Source organism: Eumetopias jubatus, unplaced genomic scaffold (assembly GCF_037043125.1).
Source record: "Eumetopias jubatus isolate StellerSeaLion01/CBP00866 unplaced genomic scaffold, mEumJub1_p1.0 scaffold_4, whole genome shotgun sequence".
Lineage (NCBI taxonomy): Eukaryota > Metazoa > Chordata > Mammalia > Carnivora > Otariidae > Eumetopias > Eumetopias jubatus.
In genome coordinates this window covers 49,443,343-49,471,026 of record NW_028274810.1, presented here as the reverse complement: position 1 = coordinate 49,471,026, position 27,684 = coordinate 49,443,343, and the positions used below count along the sequence as shown (strand labels likewise).

Below are 27,684 nucleotides of genomic sequence, written 5' to 3'. Positions count from 1 at the left end.
ATTACTAATGTACTTAAATTAAATCTCTTCAATATAATGCTTTAAGGAATTGCTTCCGAGATAATTCCATGGTGATTTAAGCTCTATCGGTAAGATTATCAATTTTTTTCTAAATCTCAAATCAGACAAGTATCAAAGTAAAAAAATCCATTAATTCAATGGTTTAATCATCTAAGATGTTCCTGGTGTTATGCCAGATGTTCAACATGGGAATTAAAGAGAAGTATAAAAACTAACCCTGACTTCAAGGAATTTACAGTTCAGAGTTGGAAAGAAGAAAAAGAAAAAAAACCAAAAAACAAAAAACCATACAGATGTAACAGTTAGTCAGAAATATAAAGTATTATATGATTAAAGGCCAAATGAGCTTACAAAAAGCTGAGTAGTACAGAAGTTCAGGGAAAAAAGCAATCTTCTATGGACAATAAATTGAGACTAGGGATTGGGACTCGGATTTAAATGAAAAAATAAAAAGAATATTTTAGACAAGGAGAATTAATGGTGAAAAGCACAAGTAGACTAATTTATGTGAAGTGGAGAGCAAAGTTCAAAAGGGAGATCAACAATAGTGATAAAGGTCATGTGAGATTTTAAAACTTACATGTTGTCTTTGTTCAATATGAATTTGTATCACCACAGGATGAACTGGCAATAAGGAACTAAAGGAGTGGCAGTAGAAATTAAAAACTGCTAAGGAAAATTACCAAGACAAATTCATGGAACAAAAGTGCAATAAATGAAAGACTGACATAAATAACAAGATAAACAGTTAACACTGGGAGAGGGTCCCATTCATAGTAGTTTTGGATATTATAAGATGTTAGAGCTGTTAAAAATCAAGGATTTTGAAGACAACAAACTGAGCTGGAGTCCCAGCTCCACTACCTGATAGTTGTGGGAATTTGGGCATTACATTTTCTTATGTCAATTTAGCTCACCTGCAAAATGTATGACCACCTAATCTCATAGTTAAGAATTCAAGGCAATAACGTATAGAAAGAGCATAATGCCTGGCACAGAATAAAGTATTCAGTAAATAACAGTCACGATTACATACTGTGAAGTTCCCAGAGGGCATTAACAAAAAGAAAAGGGAAGAAGTCAGAGTTAAAGATAGGGGAATTCTCTGACTAGATTGAAAAAAAAAAAAAAAAGAGAAATCAGAGGGTTGATCACTAAGTCCTAAAAATAACATGCATTAGGGGGAGAAAAAAGGACAGAAAGGAGCCAGTTATTAATATATAAGGAAAAAAGAAAAACCAGAGCATCAAGTTGGCATGGAAGCCAAAAGACTGTTATATATATCACAATACAAAGACTTTAAAGAGAAAGAAGCCTCAAAAAGGGCCATACATTTTCTTGGTTAGAAATGATTGAGATCTTTGAATAGCATCAGAAAGATCTGGGGGAAAAAACGGACCTAACAATATCTGAACATCAGGCAGTATGAAAGAAAACAATTCCATTCTTGAAAAGTTTACAAAGAGACACACAGAAATTGGGTTGTAATCCAGAGTGATGGGGGCTATGATTAAGGGATCTAAAGGATGACATAAAATCACAGAGAAGGGGTTTCTGACCCAGATTGAGGTAGCCAAAGATAAGTGCCAGCAATCATGGTTGCTGAACAGAGGAACCTGAGTCTAAAAGAAAGAGAACAAAATAACCAGTTGAAGGAGACTGAGGAAAGCACAATAGTGTGAAAAGTCATGTGGTGTACTGGAAAACTCCAAGTGTACTGTATCTACTCAGTATGAGTAGAATACATGAAGAGAAAGTAGTAAGATACAGGGGTAAGTAAGTAAGACAGAAATGAGAAAAAGTAGTTTGGATGGGTTTTGTGCATCAAGTAGATTGTATTTTACTCAGGAAGCAATGGACAAATATTTTGAGCAATATAATGTATTTTTTAAAACACAAATTTTGGAGCCAGACTGATCGAACCCTGTCTTCACCAATTACTAACTGACTTTGGACAAATTATTCAACCTCTTTGTCTCAGTTTAGTCAACTATATAACCTCACAGGGTTTGTGAAGATAAAAATGATTTGTTACTGGGATCAAGTCCCACATCGGGCTCTTTGCTTAGCAGGGAGCCTGCTTCTCCTTTCTGCCTGCTTCTCCCTCTGCCTACCACTCCCCCTGCTTTTGTGCTCTCTCTCTCTTTCTCACACACACACATAAAAGATTTGTTAAATATAAAGTACTTAATTTAAAATGGTGCCTGACAAGTAGTAATTACTCTATACATTTTAGCACAGGCATTACACAGCTCAATCTATTTCAGGCAGATCACTGAGAGCAGTGTGTAAGTTACAAACTTATCTCAGTAATCCAAATGAGAAATGATAATGGCATGCTGTTTCAAAATGGAAGGAGAAAAAGAGATTCAAGAAATCTTCAAGATTTTGTTACTGACCAGACATAGGGTAAGGAAAGGCTAAGAAGTCTAAGGACAAATTTCAGGTTGCTAGCTTGGATAATGGTAGTAGATAATGGTTCCACCACTCAAGACAGAGAACATAGGAAGGAGGAATAAAATTGATCAGATTTAAACATACTAAATTTTATTTTTATTTTTATTTACTTACTTTAAGTAGGCTCCATGCCTAGCATTTAGCCCAACGTGGGGCTTGAAGTCCCAAGCCTGAGATCAAGACCTGAGTTGAGATAAAGAATTAGACGGACATCTAGAATTACTAGATGTCCATCAACAGATGAATGGATAAAGAAGATGTGGCACACACACACACACACACACACACACACACACACACAATGGAATATTATGCAGCCATCAAAAAATGAAATCTTGCCATTTGCAACAACATGGATAGAACTAGAGGGTATTATGCTAAGCGAAATAAGTCAATCAGAGAAAGATGATTATCATAGGATCTCACTGATATGAGGAATTTGAGAAACAAGACAGAGGATCATAGGGGAAGGGAGGGAAAAAATGAAACAAGATGAAACCAGAGAGGGAGACAAACCATAAGAGACTCTTAATCTCAGGAAACAAACTGAGGGTTGCTGGAGTAGAGGGGGGTGGGAGGTATGGGGTGGCTGGGTGATGGACACTGGGGAGGGTATGTGCTATGGTGAGGGCTGTGAATTGTGTAAGACTGATGAATCACAGACCTGTACCCTGAAACAAAGAATACATTATATGTTAATAAAAAATAATAATCAGATGCTTAACCAACTGAGCCACCCAGGAGCCCCTAAACATACTAAACTTTAGATGTTTATCCAAGTGGAGTAGATGAAAGCACTACAGATCTGATGATTAGGAGAAGTCACAATTGAAAACGTATTTTTGGGTGAGAGTTACCAGTATTTACATGGTAATAGAAACAACATCAGATATGTATCTAATCAATGAGACATTAGAGACTACTAGCTGTCCACCCAGTGTCTATTCTCCCATTCTTTATTGTTAAAAAAAAAAAAGCCTCCCATTCAAATTTTTGTCTGGACATATGACTTCCTAGACTAAAGACTTATTTTTAGCCATCCCTGAAGCTAGCTAAGTGTTACCATGTTACTAAGTTCTAACTAGTGGGATGTGAGCAGAGTGAAGTGTGGGTTCTCAAACAAAACAGGCAAGCCCTCTCCTTCCAAATCACTATTAGGAATTACTATTCCTGCTAGCTGGAATACTATAAACAGGTAATAAACTATCTTATACCATGTGGATGAGAGTCACATCTAAGAACAGAGAAGTAAGACAAAAAAGACTAGGTCTGAGATTAACCCATAGAGCAGAGAAACCACAAAAACTCAGATTTTTATATGAGAAAAAAGTAATCAATATCAGTTTAATATATATATAATGGGATACTACCCATAATACCATGGCATGTGGCAATGGCTTAGTAGAATGACAAGCAGGCTTCAAAGGTAGTCAGTGACCCTCATAAATATTGCAACAAGATATTAGGTAAAACAGTATCTTGTGATACTGCAAAAGGGAAACGGATACATGCTAACAGAACCTGTAATTCTAAGGGAAGAGGCTGGAAAAATTTAAGACTGCTGCTCCAACCCAGAACAAGAGCAAAGGCTAATCTCACCTCCATCCAAATCTCTAAGTAGGCCACAGTCAATTTCTCTTTCAGAACACTGCTTAAAATTTGTCTATTCTTGCTTCCAGTCTAGTTAATATTTTCATACATTTGGCTATAACTGGTTTTATACATTATATATAAATGTACATATACACATATGTATATATGTATACATGCATAATTTCATACATACATATAAGACTCATTTGCCAGGCATGATGTGGTATGTCACTTAAGTTTATTTTTTCAGGTAATAAACTTCTCTAAGCAGTTCTGTTTCTAGTAGAATTCTTTCTAAACTGTACATTATACATTACCCATCTTATAAAAAGACTATAATGAATCTAATTTATAATTTCTTTTATTGAGTACTTATCATGGTATCAATTACTATATTTTAATAAAGTCTTTCCTAGTTTATTCTCATGGACCCTTTGTTATGTACTGACATTTGTAGCTAAATCCATCAGTGTTCCTTCTACACTGCTACCATAGCTGTCTAATAAAACAGGAAGACATGAAGGCTACTGCAGGACACCAGATGACTTTCTAATGTTATTTGCCCAGGTCAACAGGTTCTGCAACTGAAATGTCATCAAACCTTTCTTCAAATTTAAGTGCAAAAATTCTAATGCCTGTTTTTCTTGAAGTATATAAAACATATACATATTTTAATGTATTGTTAGGTTTGCTCCTATTCTATTATATGGCAAAAGTTTCTGGAAGTTTAAGACATTCATGTATTTTGTATATATGTATTCCTACTTAGATTTTATATATTTAAAAAAATACATAAGCATTAATAGACCTTAACTCAGTATTCTATATATATAGTTGGCACACAATAAATGCTTTTATCAATGACTCTATGTCTAAGGTATAAATGGGGCACTGGTTCCTGCTCTAACAATAATTGGTTAGAACAAAGAGGAAAAAGAACACCAAAAATTTAAGAGCAAGTATCAGTGACTTAAGAATTTCTGAGCACTTAAATTTTATTATAAAAAATATTGTCAAAAATATGTAGTAAATATTAAAAACATGTCTGGAAAGGAGGCAGAGGAAGAGGAGGCATGGCAAAACTAGTTAAATGGCAAATAATTCCTCCTAAATACTATCTATAAGCTATTTCTTATGGAAATTAGAACAAATATTTGCCTAAAAAAAAAAAAGACACTCAAAGCTATTCATTTACAATAAAGAATATAAATTCATTCTGAAAAGAATTAGACATTTTTAAGAACTGAAATTCTATTAAAATGTGGCTTCAAATATGTATTTTCTAGGTTCTTGAAATTTTCAATAATGCTCCAAAGCCAAAAATATTTTCTTCAGTAATATATGTTCTATGCACATAATTTTAAAAACATCACAATACTGATTTTTTACTACATTTACTGATAGCATCTTTCCCAGAATTATATCTTAAGGCTCCCCCACTCCTTTTCCAACTTCAACTTCCCCATATTTTGAAAGAATTACTAAGACAGGTTAAACATGTGAATATACAGGAAGAAGCAATTATAACAAAGGCAGGCTGGAAAGGAATATACTTAGAGCAAAAACAGCTTGGGGTAAGGGTCCTAAAATCAAAACCTAACAAACTTCTAGTTTTACGACTCCATATAGATTAATTTCTTTAAACCTCAATTTCCTTTCTATAAAATGGGGCAATGATACTTGTCTCATTAGGCCATTATAATAAATGAAATGATATATGAAATAATATAATGCCCATGCTAAAAACAACTCCAATGTTTTAAGCCAACACAAATAAGAAAGAAAAACCTGTTGAGGTGACTATGGATTCAGTTTTTTACTGTAGAAACTGAATTTAGGTTTATAGTACTCCATTCAAATTAGGCCACTGTAGAATCCTTTGTTCCTTTGTTATTCTCCAATATAACGTAACACTTTGTATATAATGGTCACTAATTAAAAGACATACATTTGAATAACTAATCTATATTTCACCCTGACTTTAAAGTTAATAAAGCATATATTGATTTGTTTTTGTATTACCAAATATGACTTAGCAGCCACTAATTTCAATACTGGTATTTTTTTTTAAACTCTGTTAAAATTTTAAACATAGTTCATCATTAAATGTTTCTTGAATTCAAAAGATCCCTCCCTTTGCTCTTTTTGACACCAATTTTTAAACTTTGCATGTTAATTTATATATACCTTTCCTAAAAAGCTTATGTAGGTTTAAAAGAACTACATTCCTAAAATTATCTACAAAATGCATTCAAATATTTTTCTTCTCCTTTAATGCCCATTATTGAATATAATTAAACTGCTATCAGTTTCATTTTGCTTTCCATGTGTTATCAAATTGTGTCCAGGGGAAAAAAGAAAACAAAACACACACACACAAAAATACCACACAGCTTATTTGTATCTTTTTTATAATTACATTTATCAATTCTATTTTGATGTTCTTTCATCCTGCACCTTACCTGATTCAACCAAATCAAATTATACGTATAGATGAGTATCTGACAGAATTACTATTTTCTTTAAATTTCTTCTAAATATTTATAATTGAACTCCAAAAAGATTCTCAAATGTAATTCTTCAGTTCTTCCCTATCAAAAGTCCAAACAATATATAATGAGATACATATTTTCTTTATTCTAAAACAACAAAAATGTAATCTTACAAGGATTATAGAGTTAACAAATAAAAATATAGCCATGGCTTTTAGTAATCCTTAAGAAATTATTTATGCCAGATTGAAAATTAGTATAATGATTTTTTAAGATTCACACATATAAAAAAAATTCCTTCTAAGGTCAGGAAAAAGGCATGTCACCTGCTCTCAATACTTTCATTCAACATTATTCGGTGTTACTTCCCAGTACAATAAGGTAAGAAAAACAATGAAAGGCTAAAAGACTGGCAAGGAAAAAGTAGACCTTTATTACCTGACATGAATATCTGTAGAAAATCCTAAGGAATCTACAAAAACTATATACCTAATCTATTAATTTAGCAATACAGACAAATCATATGTATTTCAATCTACTATCACGGAATGACTGGAAAATGAAATCTAAAAACATTACCATTTATGGAAGCACTAAAAAATACTAAATGCTTGAGAAATAAATACAGTAAAATATGTGTAAGACTTGTATACTAAAAACTACAAAACACTTCTGAGATAAACTATAGATGATCTAAATAAATGGAGAGATATACCATGTTCATGAAACAGAAGATTCAGTATTTTTAAGGTATCAAGTCCCCTCACTTTAGTTTACAAATTCAACACTACTCCAATAAAAATTCCAGGTTATTGAATGGAGGAAGGATAGGCCTTTTTTCTTTTTTTTTTTAATGGTGCTAAATCAAATAGACATCCAAAGCAAAAAAAATAAACCTTGACTGTATATCACACCTTATACAAAATTAATTCATGGACTTAAATGTAAAATGTAGAAATATAATAAGACTTTGAGCAAAAACATATAGGAGAAAATCTAAGGGACTTGGAGCTAAGCATAGAGTTTTTAGACTTGGTGGAAGTCATAAAACAAAAATTGATAAACTGGACCTCATCAAAATGAAAGACTTTCCCTCTTCAAAAGACCTGTTTAATAGGATGAAAAAACTAAGCTACAGAGTAGGGAAAAAAATATCTGCACATACATCTAACAATAAACTAGTATCTAGAATATATAAAGAACTTTAAAAACTCAACAGTAAAGAAACAATCCAATTAGACAATGGGCAAAAGACATGAAGAGACATTTTATCAGAGAGGATATAAATCTGTATATTTTATGGCAAATGAGCACATGAAAAGGTGAACACTGAAATATCATTAGCCATTAGGGAAATGCAATAAAACCACAATGAGACAGCACTATTCACTATCTAATATGCACTGAATATTTATATCCCTCCAAAATTCATGTGTTAAAACTTTAACCACTAATGTGATGGTATTTGAGGTGGGGGCTTAGGGAGGTAATTATATATATATATTTTTATATTTTACTTCAGTTTTATTGAGATATAATTGACATATAACATTGAGTTTATGGTGTACAGCATGCTGATTTGATACATTTATATACTGCAAAATGATTGCCACCACAGCATTAGCTAACACCTCCATCCAGTCACAGAAACTATGTATCTCTGAAGGACAGTTGTATTTCTTCCATTCATGCAATGCACACTATATTATTCTCTGTATTTCCAGTTTTTCATTAGCTAGGAGGAAATTTAGAACTAAATGTAATGCTCAGTTGTGACAATCACCTTGTGTCACAGCCCCTGCACTTTCTGCTTATTCCTCAGCACTGCTTCTAGTTTTCCTTTTTTATTTTTCAAATATCTCTCTAAATGTGATCTTCATTATAGGTCTCCTCACCTCACAGAAATTAGATAGGCATAAATTATAAACAAGCACCAAGGCCCTCCTTTGGCTATCAGCCTCTAAGGTAGTAAAAAGAATAAAATGCTCTGCAGAGGGGCCTCCTCTGGGCCACTGAGCTATTCTGCCACCTCCTCTGCCAAGTGTATGCTTGTGGACTAGTATCATCCAATTTCCTAAGCCACATTTCTCCAAGATCACAACACCTACCCTGCACAGGGCTTCAAAGTAAAACAAAGCAAAAGGAAACAAAACAAACCAAGCAAAATCTTGTTGGTCCTAAGGAATTCAAGAGAGCTGACCAACACAGATGAGCAGCAAAAGCAGCTCCTACAAGGTGCCAAGGGCTATCCTCAACATTCTCACTGCAGGACTTCCCAACTACTCTTCCAGCAAACTTTTTTTAAATTTAAATTCAATTAATTAACATATAATGTATTATTAGTTTCAGAGGTAGAGTTCAGTGATTTATCAGTCTTATATAATACCCATTGCTCATTATATCACAAATCCTCCTTCATGTCCATCACCCAGTTACTCCCACCCTCCACCCCTCCAGCAACTCTGTTTGATTCCTATGATTAAAAGTCTCTTATGGTTTATCTCCCTCTCTAATTTCATCGTCTTATTTTTCCCTCCCTTCCCCTATGATCCTGTTTTCTTTCTTAAATTCCACATATCAGTGAGATCAAATGATACATGTCTTTCTCTGATTGATTTCACTTAACATAATACCCTCTAGTGCCATCCACGTCGCTGCAAATGGCAAGATTTCATCTTTTTGATGACTGAGTAGTATTCTATTATATATTTACACACACACACACACACACACACACCACATCTTCTTTATCGATTCATCTCTTGATGGACATCTGGGCTCTTTCCATAGTTTGGCTATTGTGGACATTGCTGCTATGAACATTGGGGTGCAGGTACCCCTTCGGATCACTACATTTGTATCTTTGGGGTAAATCCCTAGTAGTGCAATTGCTAGGTCGCAAGGTAGCTCTATTTTCAACTTTTTGAGGATCCTCCATACTGTTTTCCAGAATGGCTGCACCAGCTTGCATTTCCACCAACAGTGTTAAGAGGGTTCCTCTGTCTCCACATCCTCACCAATGTCTGTCATTTCATGACTTGTTAATTTTAGCCATTCTGACTGGTATGAAGTGGTATCTCACTCTGGTTTTGATTTGTATTTCCCTGATGCCAAGTGACGTGGAGCATTTTTTCATGTGTCTGTTGGCCATTTTTGGATGTCTTTGGAGAAATTTCTGTTCATGTCTTCTGCCTATTTCTTGACTGGATTCTTTGTTTTTTAGGTGTTGAGTTTGGTAAGTTCTTTATAGGTTTTGGATACTAGGCCTTTATCTGATATGTCATTTGCAAATAGCTTCTCCCATTCTGTCAGTTATCTTTTGGTTTTGTCAACTGTTTCCTTTGCTGTGCAGAAGCTTTTTATCTTTATGAAGTCCTGATAGTTCATTTTTGCCCTTGCTTCCCTTGCCTTTGGAGACGTGTCTAGCAAGAAGTTGTGCAGCCGACATCACAGAGGTTGCTGTATTCTCCCCTAGGGTTTTGATGGATTCCTGTCTCACATTTAGGTCTTTCATCCATTTTGAGTCTATTTTTATGGGAAGAAATTGATTTAGATGAGGTCATAACAGTGCGACCCACATGATGGGATTACTATTCTTGTAAGATAAGGAGGGACCAGAGTGCTCTCCCCCACCTAAAAACACAGCAAGAAGTCAGCCATCTGTAAGTCAGTAAGAAAACCCTTATCTGAGAAGCAAATAGGCCAGCACCATGATTTTGGTCTTCCCAGCCTCCAGAACTGTGAAAAATAAATTCTTATGGTTTAAGCCATCCAGTCTATGGTATTTTGTTATGCATCATGAGCTAAGGAAGACACTAGCAGAATGGGCAAAATAAATAATAAAAAATAATAATAAAATAAAAAAAGAACAAAAAAAGAATGGGTAAAATAAAAATTGTGACAATATCAAATGCCGGAAAGGCTGCAAAGAAACATTCATAGCTGCTTACAAGAATGGAAAATGGAAAACATCTTGGAAGTTTCTCACAAAACTGAACATTTAACTACCATACAACACAGCAACTGTACTCTTGATTGCACTTGGACCTGAGTACAGAATTTTTTTTTTTTTTTTTTTTTTTTTCCAGAAGGGAGGGATGTGAACTCTTCACTGTGGAGGGAGTTCTGAATGAACAGAGCAAAGACAGGATCTGGGCATTCTATAGATGAGTGTTGAAAAAGGACTTCAACTACCTCCATTTGACCTCAGTCTGTACTTTCTAATTGAGTTGCTCTTTCCAGTTATCTTTTAACTCAGGCAAAAAAACCCTACAGGCAAAGGATCCCTTGATAGAAACCTAAACTACTCCTTCAAGCAGTAAGAACTGCCCTGACACCAGCAAGACCCTGCATGACTGACCCAAAGGCAATGATCAACCTGACTTTTACTGTCCAGCAGCACATACCCATGTACCTTTGTCCCACATTTTCCTTACATAAACCCAGTAGTATTTTCAGCACTTTGGATAGTCTTTGAGACATCAGTTAGCTGTCTTCCTGGTGTTGGACTCACCAAAATAAAGTCCTTTCTTATTTCATCACTTGTCTATCTGCCTTTGGATCTTGTCAGTGGCAAGTGGCTGGCTCAACCTGGTCCGTTTGGGAACCCCCAGAACCAGGTGCTCTCGCTTGGGCCCTGGTTAAAGTATGAACAGTACACAGTGTAGACAAATCAGACAACTGGTATTAACTGTCCTCTAGAGCTACCAGGGTAGTGGGGCACACAGGGTCCTACAGCCTACTCCCCAAGGATCCCTTTGCCCATTTACCCCTCAAGCGCACACACAAGCAGCCAGCTTCACGCATTCCCAAAGACAGCATTTATCTCAGAGAAATAAAGACTTATTATGTTCACACAAAAACCTATATGTGAATGTTTATGGCAGCTTTATTCATAATGGCCAAAACCTAGGAACAACCCAAATGTCCTTCAACAGGTAATAGTTAAGCAAACTATGGTACATTCAGACCATGGACTACTACTCAGCAGTAAAAGCAACAAACTATTGATTTACAACTGGGAAAAATTACCAGGGAATTAAGCTGGGGGGAGGGGGCGGAAAAAGCCAATCTCAAAAGGTTCTATACAATACTCTTGAAATGACAAAATTTTAAAAATGGAGAAACAGATTAATGGTTGCCAGGGATAAAGGACAGGGAAGGCACAAAAAGGCAAAAGGTGTGCCTATACAAGGGGAATAGGAGAAATCTTGTGGTGATGGACATGTTCTATATCTTGACTATAAATGCAAATACCCTGGTTATGATACTATATTACTGTTTTGCAAGATGTTACCATTTGAGGAAACTGTGTGAGGTGTATATAGAATCTCTCCATATTACTTCTTACAACTATGTATGTGAACCTATAATTATCTCAAAATAAAAGGTTGAATTCAGAAAAATAAAGCAGACCTTTATGTAAAAATTGATTGATCTATATATTCAACATCCTTCTAATCAAAATCCCACCAAGGTTTTTATCTTTTGTAGAAATCGATGAGTTGATTTTAAATATTCATCAAGAACTATACAGTTCAAGGGGCTATGCTTCACACAGGAAATGTTTCCTTTGATTTCTGAGAAGTGAAAAGCTTAATTAGTTAATTTATTTCATATTATTTTGCTCCATTATATACCCATTTGGAATTAAACTATGTTTTAAGTTCAAAGTTCAAAACTACTGCTGATTAAAATGCCATTTAAAGGCCCCTTTAACAATTCAGGTGCATCAGGTTATAATCTCTGCCCTAAAGAAAATCATGTTGTGTACTGTTAGCTTAAATGTAGATAAATCAGACAACTGAAGACAAATGGCAAATGGCCCACGAAACTCTGTTCTATAAAGTTTTGTTTCTATACATTCATCCTAAAATAGTTTATTGCCAAACTTAAACAAAGGTAGCAATAACTCCCACCACAACAAAATCATTTTTTAAAAAACAAGTCCAATAAAATTTAAATCACAATGCAAGTCCAAAGAAATGGGCTTTTGTCTGGTTAATAATGGGAGAGGGCAGCAGCTTTGTCAAAGACTGAGCTCAGCATTCCCTCTCTCAGTTCATCTGCATTTCTATTTCCTGAGTATATCATGTCCTATATCTCCTACTGATCAAGAGATCAGTAAATACCAGAAGACTTCCAGAAAATGAAGTCCTGTGAGGCTCTATCCCATGGACAAAAGAAAAAGCTGTACAAAGAGGATCTGGAAGGAGGGGACAGGCTCACACTACACTGGCATAATCACAACTTCAACATTTAATGAGGAGTCTTAGACATTTTATATCCTGTACTTATTTAACTACACTATAGCTGATTCACTAAACACAGGAATTTTTGAAACACTGAAATATTTTTCTGGCACGTACAGCATTACCATGAATTAGCTGGAACCTGGCGTACTGTTCTGCAAAGTTTATCTATCCCTAAACATAATCTGGCACAATACCATAGGAGAAACTAAACATTCAAGGGATTCAAGCCTCCCCATAGTAACCTTTACTCTTTTTACTACTGTTGACTCACACTTGACACTTCAAACCAGCACTCACACATATGCGTATTTATACAACACATACATCCCTGAAACTATTATTGCATAAAGTAATGACTCACACTACATGTCATGTGTTCTGGTTTTACTCTAACATCTTTATTTAGGTTCTAATTTTTTTCTCTCTTTTTTTTTTAAGATTTTACTTATTTAATTGACAGAGAGAGAGAGAGAGAGACAGTGAGAGAGGGGACACAAGCAGGTGGAGTGGGAGAGGGAGAAGCAGGCCTCCCGCCGAGCAGGGAGCCCGATGCGGGGCTCGATCCCAGGACCCTGGGATCACGACCCGAGCTGAAGGCAGTCGCTTAACCAACTGAGCCACCCAGGCGCCCCTAATTTTTTTCTCTTTTAAAAAGGGTGGTCAAAGCCCACTAAATTAATTTCATAACCTACTAAGGGGTCCCTATGCCACCTTCAATTTGAAAAACACTGCTATACAACTGTAGTTAAATGTTAACATTTGGGGAATCTTGATGAAAAGTATTGAGGAATTCTTTGTACTATTTTCTTTGTACTTTTTTGTAAATCTAAAATTTTCAAAATAAAAAATAAATTTAAGACCCCATCCAATTCATCTTATTAGGGAATAAGATTACAGAGGCAATGATGTCTCATATACCTTTGTATTTCCTAACTTTCCCTCCAATTTCCCTACTGTCACACAATTCTTTACATATAGCACACTCTCAATATACAACATCCTAAATAAAACTTATGGGAAGATAGAGATTAGAAATGACTTCATAGTGGAGGTAAATCTTTAGCTGGGCCTTCAAAGCAACACAAGATTTCAGTTGGTGAAGTAGGAAAAAGAAGATATGCAAAGGGACACAAATTAAAAATTAACACTGGATTACAGATTAAAAATTAACACTGGATTTCATACTTATAAAATGATTTTAATCTATTAATGAAGTCTCAAAGACCAAGAATACATTCACAAAAAATCACCAAAGACCCTATCAAAGCAAAATAAAAGGTGATGTATAGTAAAAAAAAAAAAATAAAAAATAAAATAAATTAAAAAAAAAAATCTATAAGTGTATTTAGTGTACTTATATAAACTTAATGAGTGCCAGGAATGAAGTCTACCCTCTCTCTCCTTAGAACGTTATAAATTAGAAGTAAATATTATACCTCAAAATTCTGTTCCATTATGTTTCCACCTTTACTCAAACTCTCCATAATGGCCTTATTTCGAAGAATATCTTCTTCACTAAGATGTTCTCTTCTTTTTCTTGATTCTAAAACAAGTCCATTCACCAGATAAAAGTCTGCCAAAAAGTTTCCTACTCTTTCCTAAAACGAAATTAAATAATCAAAATAATAAAATATTCAAATATTTCAAAATAATAAATTAACTTTATCTTAGATTAAAAATAAAGTTTCAAAGTAATATATGTTTTTCCATAAACATGTTAACATTTAGGTGAAAATAAATGTCCTTTGGTAACTGAGCTTATCAAATTATCTTACACATTCTACTAAATTGAAAAATAAATTACACATTTCACATTTGTAAAAGAAAATTTAAAACACACAAATGAATTAAATCTAAATAAAAATACCAAATAGTATTCCTTTAGAATCTACTCCCAAGTAGCACAAAGCTATCTGAAAACTTTATTTAGCTGATAGTCAAACATCGTGAGTAACAAGGAAGGGTCAGGGATAACTGCTGTTCCCATTTTATAGATAGAAAAAAAAGTGGAATAAAAAGGAATATTCTAATTCACATAGGAATCTCTAGCACAACTAGAATTAATTACCTGCTCCAATACTCTATTCTCTAATAAGATCTATCTTCAAGTTACAGTTGCTTGCCGTTTTTTTTTTTTTTTAAGATTTTTTATTTATTTGACAGAGAGACACAGCAAGAGAGGGAACACAAGCAGGGGGAGTGGGAGAGGGAGAAGCAGGTCTCCCGCCGAGCAGGGAGCCCAATGCGGGGCTCGATCCCAGGACCCTGGGATCATGACCTGAGCTGAAGGCAGACGCTTAACGACTGAGCCACCCAGGTGCCCCGCTTGCTGCTTTCAATAAAGAAAAGAGAACGACAGAATAGTCTTGCTCACCAATACAATTACAATTAAGTGTTTACATTATGGATTCGGGATAAGGAAACTCAAGTGATATAAATGATATCAAGGAAAGCGTTGTTATTTCCTTTCAATTAAGACCTCCTTCAACATTAACCTTCACCTTTTTCTGACCCATGGGTTGTCAGTTTCAAACACCTTACTACAAAAACCATGATCAGTAACTTACTGAAAACAAGCTTCCCATTTCTACCTGCATGCAGATCACTTGGTCTCTATTTTACTGATGTCTTCTGGCATTCCAAAACTACGTAGAGTTGTTTCCATGTCCACCTTGCTTCTGGTGGCCTTGTTACCAGTCACCAAAAAGTAAAGCATTCTGCACCTGTTTCTATCTACAAAATGGGAACCATAAGTATTACTGACTCCCTCCTTACCTGTCAAAGATTTAAGAAGATCACCTAGACTCTGTTCAAGAGCTTTGAGCTGCTTAGCGGTAGCACTAGATGAATAGCAGCTTCAATTTTTATCTTCTCTTGAGGTGATCCTTCTAATGCTGTCCAGAAGAACAGAGTACAAACAAGTAAGACTTCAAGCCAACAAATGGATTGCAGAGTGGGAGCTCACAACTGGGAATCCTATAATACTATTTGTTGCCAGATAGGCTTAGAAAATAAAGTTGATAGCCTACATCTAATAGAATTTATCTGTGGTTGAGAAATACTCAGGAGATAATTCTCAGTTTTTGAAATCTTATAATGAAAAAGCATTTATTAAAAGTAAATCCAATATCAATAAAAATTTTAAGTATATATTCTTCATAATCCAGCCATTCCATTTTTTGTTATCTGTAACAGACAATCCAAGGGCATGTAAATGGATGGTAAACTCAACATCATTTGTAATAGTAGAAAACTGCACACAAATTTGTGTCATTCTTCAAAATGTCTACAAATAAGAGACTAGATAAATAAACTACAATATATCCATCCTATGGAATACTATGCAGTTGCTAAAAAGAATTAAGTGGTACTACTGATAAGAAAAAAACTTTCTAAACATACTAAAGAGTGGGGGGGGAAGCTGCAGAACAAGAGACACAATGTAACACTAGAAAAAATAAATATCAACAACTAAAGTTACATAATACTTTGTAGAGGATTATGCATTTGTATATCCTCTAGATCTTTTTTTATTCTCTGCATAATCCTCTACAAAGTACTTTGGGGGTTGAGTAGTAATAATGGGGTACTTTTCAGGTTTATTTATAAGGTTGTGTGGTGGCTAATTTTGTGTCAACCTGGCTAGACTATGGTGCCTAGCTGTCTTGTCTAACACCTGCCTAGATGTTGCTGTGGAGGTATTTTTTTAGATGTAATTAACAGTTAAATCAGTAGATTTGGAATAAAGCAGATTACGCTCCATAATGTGGGTAGGCTTCATCCAACAAATGCAGGTCTTAGGGCAAAGACTCAAATTTCCCAAAGGAAAAGCAATTCTGCCTCAAGGCTGCAACATAGAAACCCTGCCTGAGATTCCAGGCTACAGATTTTATACTCAAGACCACATCAACTCTTCCCTCAATTTCCAAACTGGTAGACTGCTCTAAAGATTTCAGACTGGCCAGCACCTATATTCATATAAGCCAATTCCTTTAAATAAATTCAATCTCTCCCACACCCCTCCCTCCTTCTCTATGTCCATATCTTTATATATAGATATACATGTATCTACATGTAGATATACAGAGATACAGAAAGAGAGATCTCGTACTGATTTTCCCCCTCAGAGAACCCCAATACAACTTGTTTTTGTTTTTCCAGTAAGAATATATTCATTTCTATTGTGTAATAAAACATAATTTTTAAAACCTAATTGTTAAAAGCAGTAAATCTTGGCCCTCACCTATGTGATGATTTCTTCTTCTTTTTTTTTTAAGATTTTATTTTTAAGTAATCTCTACACCCAATGTGGGACTCGAACTCACAAGCCCGAGATCAAGAGTTGCATGCTCCACTGACAGAGCCAGCCAGTCACCTCTGTGATGACTTCTTCTTTTTTTTTTTTTAAGATTTTATTTATTTATTTGACAGAGAAATAGCAAGAGAGGGAACACAAGCAGGGAGAGCGGGAGAGGGAGAAGCAGGCCTCCCATGGAGCAGGGAGCCCGACGAGGGGCTCAATCCCAGGACCCTGGGATCATGACCTGAGCTGAAGGCAGACGCTTAATGACTGAGCCACCCAGGCGCCCCATGTGATGACTTATTCTTAATTTTATTTAAAACTTTATAAAATGCTTCTTATGTCTAATTAAAAATTATAAAATATATTTTGAATAGTCTTATATAACCTCTTACTGACAGATGAAATAGGAATTATGGAAAGAATTTACAATTCACTAATGAGGGAACATCCATGGAAATTTAATTTAATGACAGTGTTATAGAAACGAAAGTTTATTTAATTTTTTTTTTTAGGAATGTGAGCTTATTTTAGTCATATATAAGGGATACTGAGAAACGGATATTGAGTGAGTAAATAGTTTAGAAGGCTAAAAGTAGAAAGAAAAAAAAGATCCAGGGAAACGAATTCAAAAGTGTATTCCTCTTTGTGGTCTTAAGGAATAAAAGCATTAGAAATGTAATGGAACCATGTGAAGACACTGTTCCCTGTAAATAACAAAGCAGGTGACAGCAAGAATCTTTCTCAACAAAATTCAAATGAGCTAAACTTTCTCTCCTGGCTTCTGTAAGAATATCTTCCAACTCTGTAAACAACCATTATAATTCCCTATCTGGATTCAGGAGGAGGGAATAAACCACTGGAAGACAATTCAGTAAGCTACTTCTTCCTGCATTTCCACCACATTATCTTGGCAACAATTTTGAACAATTTTTCAAGTTGAAAAATCAAGATTTATACATACTGTTTTATCTTCCCGAAAGAGCCATCCTGTTTGGGCACGCGTGAAAGAAATTGATTTGGTTGATAAAGTTGCAGAGTAAATGTCACTACTCATTAAAATGTCAACCTCTTCTTCCGTTTCCATCTCTGATTCCTACAGTGGGGATAAAAGTTAAATACAAGAATCTAGGTTTTCAAAGGTTATTCATACTACATATGAAAATATCAACAATTAAAATATTACAGATTTCAAAAACCAAAAAGGACAGATTCTAAAAAATGTGAAGTGCTACTTATTTTAAAAACCAATTACAGAAGTTTTAACTCCATATCTCTAAATGAGTTAGTATTATGACTAATTATAAATCTATAAATACAAGGCACATGAAATATAGTACTCTTACATTGTTAGAGATAGGTCATGGAAGCAATACTGGATTACCGATTACAGCAATATAGAGTATGTAGAGCAATTTTAAAAGATTAAGAATTAAGTTGGGAGGTCTGAGACAAAACAAAGTTTTCTTTAAATATAGATCAATCTTACTTTAATTCTTCTTCCTCCAAAGACCCATCACTATCATTTGAGCCTTTCTTTCCCAATAGCTGTTTGTGAAAGGAAGGGAAGGAGAAAGGGAGGGAAGGAGAGGAGAGAAGGAAGAAAAGAGACCCTATCTATATTCCTTATTAGAAAGATAGGGAATCCAAAAATATCAACCCATGGTTTCAAAACTTAATAATTAGTCTTGTCTCAGGTTTATCCTCTCCATATTCCCCACTGCTGGTATATAATTTTTTTTTTTAAATGAGGAAAAAAAAAAGGTTTGTGCTTGGTTCAGGGACAGAAGACTAAATGAGCAGGCACAGAAGGGTGAATGAGTAGGTATAAAATGAGGTTCTATTCTATAATAGGCCAAGAAGAGAATCTCTGACACTTAGGACAACAGGGTCCCAAGGGGAAAAAAAGGAGAAAAAAGGCAGAAACTAGAGAGGTGACTGGGGAATAAGAATTGTCCATAGGGTTTTAGGATGACTAGAGGCTCTATTTCCCATACCTCCTGATTTCTAGCTTCCCAAGAGGCCCATTTTCTATTCTTCACCACCAAATTTCACCCAGATATAGTCCATTTATGAATCTATGAGTCTACAGAAAAAAACAGTAATACCTTGGGATTGGGACAGTGCCATTTCCTTCACCCTTACAAGTGAAGAATGAAAAATCTTGACATTAATGCTAAAGCTATAAGAGGTGAAAATGTAGTCCCGGTAACCAAACTAATTCTGAACACAATTTTCTAAAGAAAAACTTTGGCTGGCATAGGTATAGAACTGTTAAGCATTAGTTTCAAATATACTATAAATCGGATTTCATGGAACAATACTATATACAACACTGTTTATGAAAAAATTTGCCTTAAGTTTCAAAAATCCTCTTTTCAAATAAACTTTTGGAACAGAAGTCTTCTATAAATCATAGACTGACCATCTCCTAACCACGTCATTGAAAAAGATCAATTGTTAATTACATTTATTCCACAAACATTTATTGAAGTTATTATTTATGTATGTATATTAGGATAAACAACAACTATTCCCTGCCTTGAGGATTAATGTTCAAAATCTACCTTTTCTATAATTTTTTAGGCATTAAATACACACACATATACGTTAAATACCAATCCTTTGGTGATCTCACTGATACTTTAACATTAGCTAATACTTACACTAGTAGCCTTAATCTCTGGCTTCTATTTCAATACCATGCTTCTAGCTCACTTGTTGTCTAGTTAGCTATCCTGTTGTCTTTAATATGCAAGAGGTCAAATTATTTAATAAATTATCTGAGAGTTTACAATAAAGGCTGGCAAACTATGGCCAGTGGGCCAAATCCAGTATACCACCTGTGTTTATAAATAAAATTTTATTAGAGTAAAGCCACACTCATTCATTTAAATACTGTCTATACCTATTTTTATTACTAAAAGCAGAGCTGAGTAGTTGTGACAGAGACCATCTAGCCCAAAAATATATCTAAATACCTAAAATATTTACTATTTCTGCCTTTACAGAAAGAGTTTGCCAAACTCTAGCCTGGAATGTACTGATATGCTATATTAGGTACCAGAAAACACAACTAAAGGAACTACGGGGAGCAGAGGAAGAAAGCCATATAAATGAATATAGCATTAGAAGCTCTATAGTACCAGATTTAGCGGGAGCATAAACAAAATAATGGTCACCTGGCAAAGGAGGAAGTAACACTAAGTAGGTGCCCCAGAAGTATGGAAGTGCAAGAAGAGCATTCCAGGAAGTAGAAACAATGTGAACAAAGGAGTGAAGCACTAAATAGCATGGTACATCTGAAAAACTGTAAAGAGCTCAGTATGAGGGTATCTCACAAAGTAAGGTGAAAACAGGCTGGAAAAGTGAGCAAAAGCCAGGTCACAGAAGGTTCCACATAATGTTAAGGAATCTGGATTTCATTCTTTAGGAAATAGGGATCTTTTAAAGTATCTTTAAGGAAGGCAGGTTTCATGAATTTCCTTTCAATGTTCAGTCTATCTCTGATATGTGGGATAACTTAGAAGCAGACAAGAAGGGGACCAGGATGATCATTTATGAGACTTTCACAACAGTCCAGTTGAGAGATTATGAACATCTGAATTGTGGCAGAAATGGTAAGATTATAAAGAGATAATTATAAGGCATTAGGGAGACAGAAAGGACCACACCTGTCCTCTAATTAGGAAACATGGAATACAAGAAAATATTTCAAAAATAACTCACAGTTTTCTGGCTCAATAGAGGATGATGTCATTCACCAAAGGAAGGGCAATGGGAGAGAGGGAAGGTTTGGAGTTTGGAGGGGGAAAAAAAAGAATTAAGTTTTAGATGAGCTGAATTCTGAGGTACCTGGGAGACAAACATGATATCCATTAGGAACTTAAGTATATAGGTCTCCATTCAGAGATCTATCTAGGATAGAAATATATACTTGTGAATCATCAACCTATAGTAGGTAGTTCGAGATGTAGAAATGGAAGAGATTATTCTGACAGTTTGTAAAAATGAGAACCACATTGAGGGTACATCAATATTCAAGAGATGGCAGAGAAAAAGGAACAGGCAAAGAAGGATAAGAAGAGAAGGGAAAAGAACAATTGACCAAAGTCAAATCCTAAGGAAATGGAAATTTTAAGAACTGAGTTACCAATAATAGACCAAGAAGTCTGATAAAGACAGGGTTGAAGCAAGTACACTGATTTTAGCAAATGACTCAAAACTAACATCATCTAAAAGCCCAAACCTATACATTTCCAGATCTTCTATCATTGGCACCACCATCATTCCACTCTCCAAGGCAGAAGCACTACATTTAGCCTTAAATCTTTCTAATTCTTAATTCACTACACTCAAACTATTAGCAAATCACAATCTCTCATTCTTGGAAATGTAAGTCATAGTTTCTTTAGGTATTCATTGTACCAGCCTAGTCAAGAGCCTTATCACTTCTCCACTTTAGAACTATAAAGTTCCCTGCCTCTAATCTCTCCCTTTTCCCAGTCCATCTTACATACTAGTTGTGTGATCTTGGAGATGGCATTTAACATCCATAAGCCTCAATTTTCTAATCTGTAAAATGGAGGTAACAAAACTATTTGCTCTGACAGATTATTTTAAAGATTTAATGAGAAAAGCTGTGAAGCACTTAAATTACTTGTGGATCAAATCATTACCTTATTTAAGAATCTATGATTCTCTGTTGCCAACTACAGAAGATCCTGTTATCTTATCTGACTTTTAAAGCCTTCCATAAACCACATTCCCACGCTCAATAACAGAAACCTTCACCACAGTCAGATCTCTTTTCTGTCTCTCAAACAGACCATTCTCATTTGTACTTCCCTGACTTTATTCATCCTGTTTCCTCCCCAAGGAATACCTTCTTTTGCTTCCCCTCTTCTAATCTAAATCTTCACTGCTCACTGCCAGTTAGGAAACTATTTAATAGTACACATAGAACATAATTAAGGTCTCATCAATAGGCATGGTAGTAGGAAGTTCTAAACTGAGAGATATTAAGGAATGAGCCACAAGATGTGGTGAATGACTATGTAGGGAAATGAAGTGATGAAAAATAAAAACAAAAGAAAAGCAGGGTGCCTGGGTGATTCAGTTAAGCATCTCGATCTCAGCTCAGGTCTCAATCTCATGGTCATGAGCTCAAGCCCCGTGTTGGGCACCAGGACAGAAGAGAAGAGAAGAGGAGAGAAGAGAAGAGAAGAGGGGAGGGGAGGGAAGGGGAGGGAAGGGGAAGGGAGGGAGGGGAGGCAGGGGAGGGGAGGGAAGAAGGAAGGGGAGGGGAGGGGAGGGAAGAGGGAAGAGGAAAGGGAAGGGAAGGGAATGAAGAGAAGAAAAAAGAAAAGCAACAGTGGCAAAATAAAATGTTGATTTAAAAACATTTCTAAGGCTATCAATGATATACAGATACAGGGAAAACTTTTTCTTTGGTTTATAGCAGGGAAAGGGACATTCATGGAACAAAGGATAAATGATTTTTCAATGGTGGCTGTAGAGGCAATACCAACAGGGAGATATGATGTGACAGAAGGAAGATACTTTTGTATTCTAAGAGGGAAAAGATAGAGAAAAGTAGCCAAAGAGTTAAGGACAGTAAAAGAGTACAAAAAAAGAGTACAGACAGCCAAAAGAGATGTTGCTATTAAGGAGATGGAGATGGTCAGCCAACATTAAAAGAAGCTAAGGCAGCAAAATAATAAATGGTAAAAGGGCCAGCACAGTTCAACAAATCAGAATTACAAATGAGAACTAAAAGAAGTTGGAGTTAACTAGGAGATCATCAGTGAATTATGAGCAAACGGTCTAAATGGAATGCTCAGGATAAAGACCAGAATATTAAAACAACAACAACAACAACAACAACAACTTAAAGCTGGAAGTAAAGAAATGAAAGCACTGGGAATGAACCAGCTCACCTATACTTTATGCCTTTTCAAACAATTACACTGAGGCTTGGTTACATACATAGACATTTTTTAAAAAACCATTTAGAGAAATACTGATAAGACGACATGCTCACCTCATGGTGTATTCGCTGATAAACTTTTTGTTCATTGTCTAATACTACAAAAGATTCAGAGGGTGCCGCATCCCCATTGAAAATGAAGCTTAAATCCCCTCGCTGGCACTTCATGTCAGTAAAGTCTATGAGAGTAGTGTCAAGCCTGTGAAAGATGGGTAGATAAGAAATCCTGACAAATAAAATTTTGATAAAACTCCACAATTAAATACTTAACAAGATTTGTTGCTTCTAAATTCAAACCAAGATGCTAACACCATATTTCAAAGTCAAACTTATAGTAAAAGCTAAAGTATTTTATTTAAAAATACTGAAAGAATATTTAAATGTATATTCCACTTTTCCTATATTCCATTTCCTGAATATATACTTAATTAATCCAACAAGGAAAAGATTGTTTCCACATTGTTCAAATATTTCCCTAACTATACTTTGGTTCCCTACCATTGCCCTTGCTGCAGTGACTCCATAAAAGTTACTTCAACTGTGCAGGGCATTAAAGGAAACCAGACTTGTCTAACATTCTTTGATCCCAGTAAGACCATGTTGCTAGCTCAGCAGAGTATATAAGGAGGATACAGCAATGGATGGACCACATTCTCAGATGAAAGACTGTGTGTCCAGTCTTGCTCTTTTGATCTACATCTATGCCTTAGGCCTAGCCAACAGATACCAAACCTTGCTTCATCCTTCAACTAGATAAATCATTTAACTTACTCCAAATTCTTGTCCCTTCTGTTTGACTTCCCAGGTTCAGATTAGCAGTCTCTTTCCCATCATCTCCATAGCCTAAAAACTTTATGGATCATTCATGTGCCAAAGATTCATGGACTCACACACTTGTGTGTTTAAGGTACTCTTTGGTAACCAAGGCCTGGCATGGTCTAGCCCAGTGGATTGGTCTCAACTAAATTCCACAAACCACTGCTTGCTGAATCTAGGGACATAGTAGAATGGAAAACTTCACAAGCACCCCAAAGTGCTTCAATCTTTCACTAGGCTTTACAGGAGATCACATTAGGATCTCTCTTACTGGCTGCTCAAAACACAGTACTTAATTTAAAAAATGGGTTAACACAGCTGTTAAGAGCTGCTGACCACAAACCCTAGCTACTGAGTTTTTAAGAATTCATTACTTCATTAAGTTATTCAATTCTCATCCCAGACTAGGCAAAGGAAATGAGCATTCTTGGTTTCCCTACATAGAAAAATCTGAGAACTGGAATATATTTTATATGCTGCATCAAAAGAATAACTGGGGTTACATACAATTTATCAACAAAACTAGTACCTTTTAAAAGAGAAGGTAATACCATTAAAATTTTGCCAGGACAACAGGGAGGAACCAAGAGCAAACAGGGAAGTAAGGTTACCTTATGTACAAGGGCCTCCTTTCTGAGCCATATAAAATGTATACACCCCCACAGAATGAAATCAAGAAGCCCTAAAAAAAGCAAGTCACCAACTCCTGTAGGGGTGAATCCTGCCTGCTGCTTTATAGCTGAATTCTAACTCCTGGTCCACCTCCAGGGGTCTGCTACTGTACTACCAGTGCCTGTACTACTAAACCTGTATATGTGGAATAAGAGAAAATAATGCCAGCAAAAGAGGCTCATCCCCTACGCTCTGTAAGATGTAGGCTACTGATAGTATCAAAAAGGAACAGATCATTTTATGTAAGTGGTCTATTTGGACTTCAAGCTTCAGCTACCAGGGAACTCCACACCCCACATAAAAGAGGGAATGAAACAGAACAATCTCCTCCTGTCTCCATTTCCACTAAACTATTCATTTCTCCTTGACACCAGAGAAGATATTTTAAATGATCACATGGCTGTCATGAAATAAAAGTAAACTTTAAAGATTTCTTTGAACATATTTTAAAAATCAGTTTCATTTGAAGTGATGTTTTAAAAAAACTAATTGTCTCATGATATTTACACTTGAAAGTTATTTAATGTTAATGGATTTTTTTTTTCATTAGATTCTTCTCATCTATGCAAAAAAACCCTTTGCCATACATCCTAAAACCCAGCCTCTCCATTAATCTGGTAAACTTTGGTAACGAGAGCTTTAGAACCTATCACATTTCTCCTCTATCCTCAGCTGCTTGTAAGTCCCAGGTCTGAGTGTCTTGCTAAATTATAGTAGCTTCCCCTTACTCTATATTCTCGGACACAATTATTCTCCCTCAGGTTCTTATTCTTATGTCTCTATTTTAACCATTTTGTGGTTTTATTATCTATATTTATTATGTAATATTCATATCATTTACTTTTAAAGTCATATATAAATGTGAAATAATTTTTTAAAAGAAGCTTCTTCTTTTCCTAAACCTAAGACTCAAACAGAACTAAAACTAACCTTTTTTTTAAAGTAGATACGGAAAATAATAATATTCTCCCAAGTTATCCACTACCCTTGGCAAGCACCTAAACGTTGTTAAACTGATGAATAATTTTTTATGAAATCATAATATAATGTTAATAGGCTGCAGAAATAAATCTACATCATTATCAAATCCTTTCCTAGTTTTTCTTCTATATTTTTCTGTATTTTGCAAGGTTTCTATAATGAATCTAACCATGAATTTAATATACATAAGCACTTCCATAATTAGAAACATGTGAAGAGGTTATTTTTTAAAAACAAAAACCAGAAACTTCTACCTTAATCAAATTCTACTGCTTGAGAACAATTACCCTAGAACTTACTTTCAACTAAAGATTACCTCTTCACTATAACTCAACATAACTCATAATAAATCTCAGAGCTGACTTTCTAAAATTTCCGCTTTGTGACATGGTGAGAACAAACAGGAAATCAGAGGTCCTGGCCCAGCCATTAATTCACAATATGCTCTTACAAAAATCACTTTACCTCTCTAAATTTTCTCATCTATAAAACAAAGAGATTTTACGAAATCATCTCAAGATATTTCCAGTTCTAGACCCTTACATGTCCAAATTAATATCCTGGAGATATGGGGAGATATAGATTTATAAAATTATTGATATATATATAATTTATAAATACACTAATATACATATAAAAGGTGGCATATTCACTAATATTATATACATCTTACATATGCATAATTTATAAATACACCTATATTAATATAAAGTTTAAGATATAAAGAATGATAAAAGTAAAATTCTGAAATGAGTAAATACCCATCAGATCCAAAAATCAATCTTAATTTTAAAAAGAAAAAAAACAAAATTAAAACAAAACAAAACAAAAATTAAATTAAAATTAGCCTTAGAGTGTTCACTAGACGGAACAGATGATTAGATAGATGCATGGATAGACAATGGAGGGAGGCATATGAGAGGGATGGAGAAAAAAGGACAAGAATTGGGTCTTCCTTATGTGTCTCCCTATTCCTTAAAAAGTCAGGATCAGAGAGATAATCATCTTAAATCCTCTCATTTTAAGACCTTTGTGATCTTCACTCTGTTTGCCTTCTAGTCTGCAGTTGAATAAGAATTAATACCTTTGATTTAGTCAAGATTTTATCTTTGGTTCCTTCTCTATAGGATGTCTCAAATAAGATAAAATATTGTGAATATATTATAGCATGTTTAAGTTATAAAATAATACATCTAAATGTAACCTATTAATATAGAAAGAAAAGCTTCCTCTATATCTCAATTTTCTGTTACTCAGAAAAAAATCAAATCACCTTACCTGATATTGATACCTTGTTTGTATATTTTACATGCATCAGAAGGCAGAATTCGGGAAAGTAAAGGCACTGTATTTTTTAAAAGAAAAGATAAAAAATAACTACCTAAAGTTCTGAGATATTACAAATTTCTTAATTAGAAAAAGAGTAACTTAAACATTTTATTAATTTTAATAATTTCCTTTAAAATAGTATTTTTCCACTTAAAAATGATATCTAAAGCAATTCTGAGCAACTTTAAATATCTACTATTTAACTGTAATTGCTATATAGTTCACCACTCTGCCCACCCACCCACCCACAAACACACACATGAATAGCAGAGTCAATAGAGTGCCACTCTTGGGTACATACTGTAGTACATTATTATAGAGGAAAAAAGTGCCTTATGACAACTAAACCATCCTGAATGGGTAACCCGATGAACCTGGATCCTTTCTGATCCTTTAAATATAACCTCATTAAATAGCAGGAAAGTAATGCGTATTAAAAAAAAACATTTTTAGAGCTAATAGTCTAATTTGAGTTTGAATTCCAAATATGTGACCTTGGTTAAACTCACTCTACCTCAGTTTCAAAATCTGTGAAATGGAATCACACCATTTACCTACAGATTTCTACATCCAGTGTTGTCCACATTCATAACACAAGCATATTCTGAAATTTTTTATGATTTATTATCTGCTATGTTTTGGGAAATACAAGTTATTCTACTGATGAATAAATCTGCATACAGGCTACAAAAAGCTACCACATACAAAAGAAGAAAAAGAAAAAATGTGAAGCCCAAAATACTTGAAATCAAGATCACATCACATATACATATGTATATA

General features: G+C 34.8%; 1 protein-coding gene across 1 annotated transcript in view; it reads right to left on the bottom strand.

Moving 5' to 3' along the window:
• The window catches only part of ANKRD13C (ankyrin repeat domain 13C), an 88,776-nt gene that overhangs the window by 14,221 nt on the left and 46,871 nt on the right, over window positions 1–27,684 (bottom strand). The window contains exons 6-9 of the mRNA XM_028102572.2: window positions 26,854–26,920; window positions 23,161–23,305; window positions 18,082–18,213; window positions 14,254–14,415 (exon numbers count right to left, since the gene is read on the bottom strand). Coding sequence (XP_027958373.1) covers window positions 14,254–14,415; window positions 18,082–18,213; window positions 23,161–23,305; window positions 26,854–26,920 — 506 coding nt within the window. The remainder of the gene's footprint in view (window positions 1–14,253; window positions 14,416–18,081; window positions 18,214–23,160; window positions 23,306–26,853; window positions 26,921–27,684) is intronic.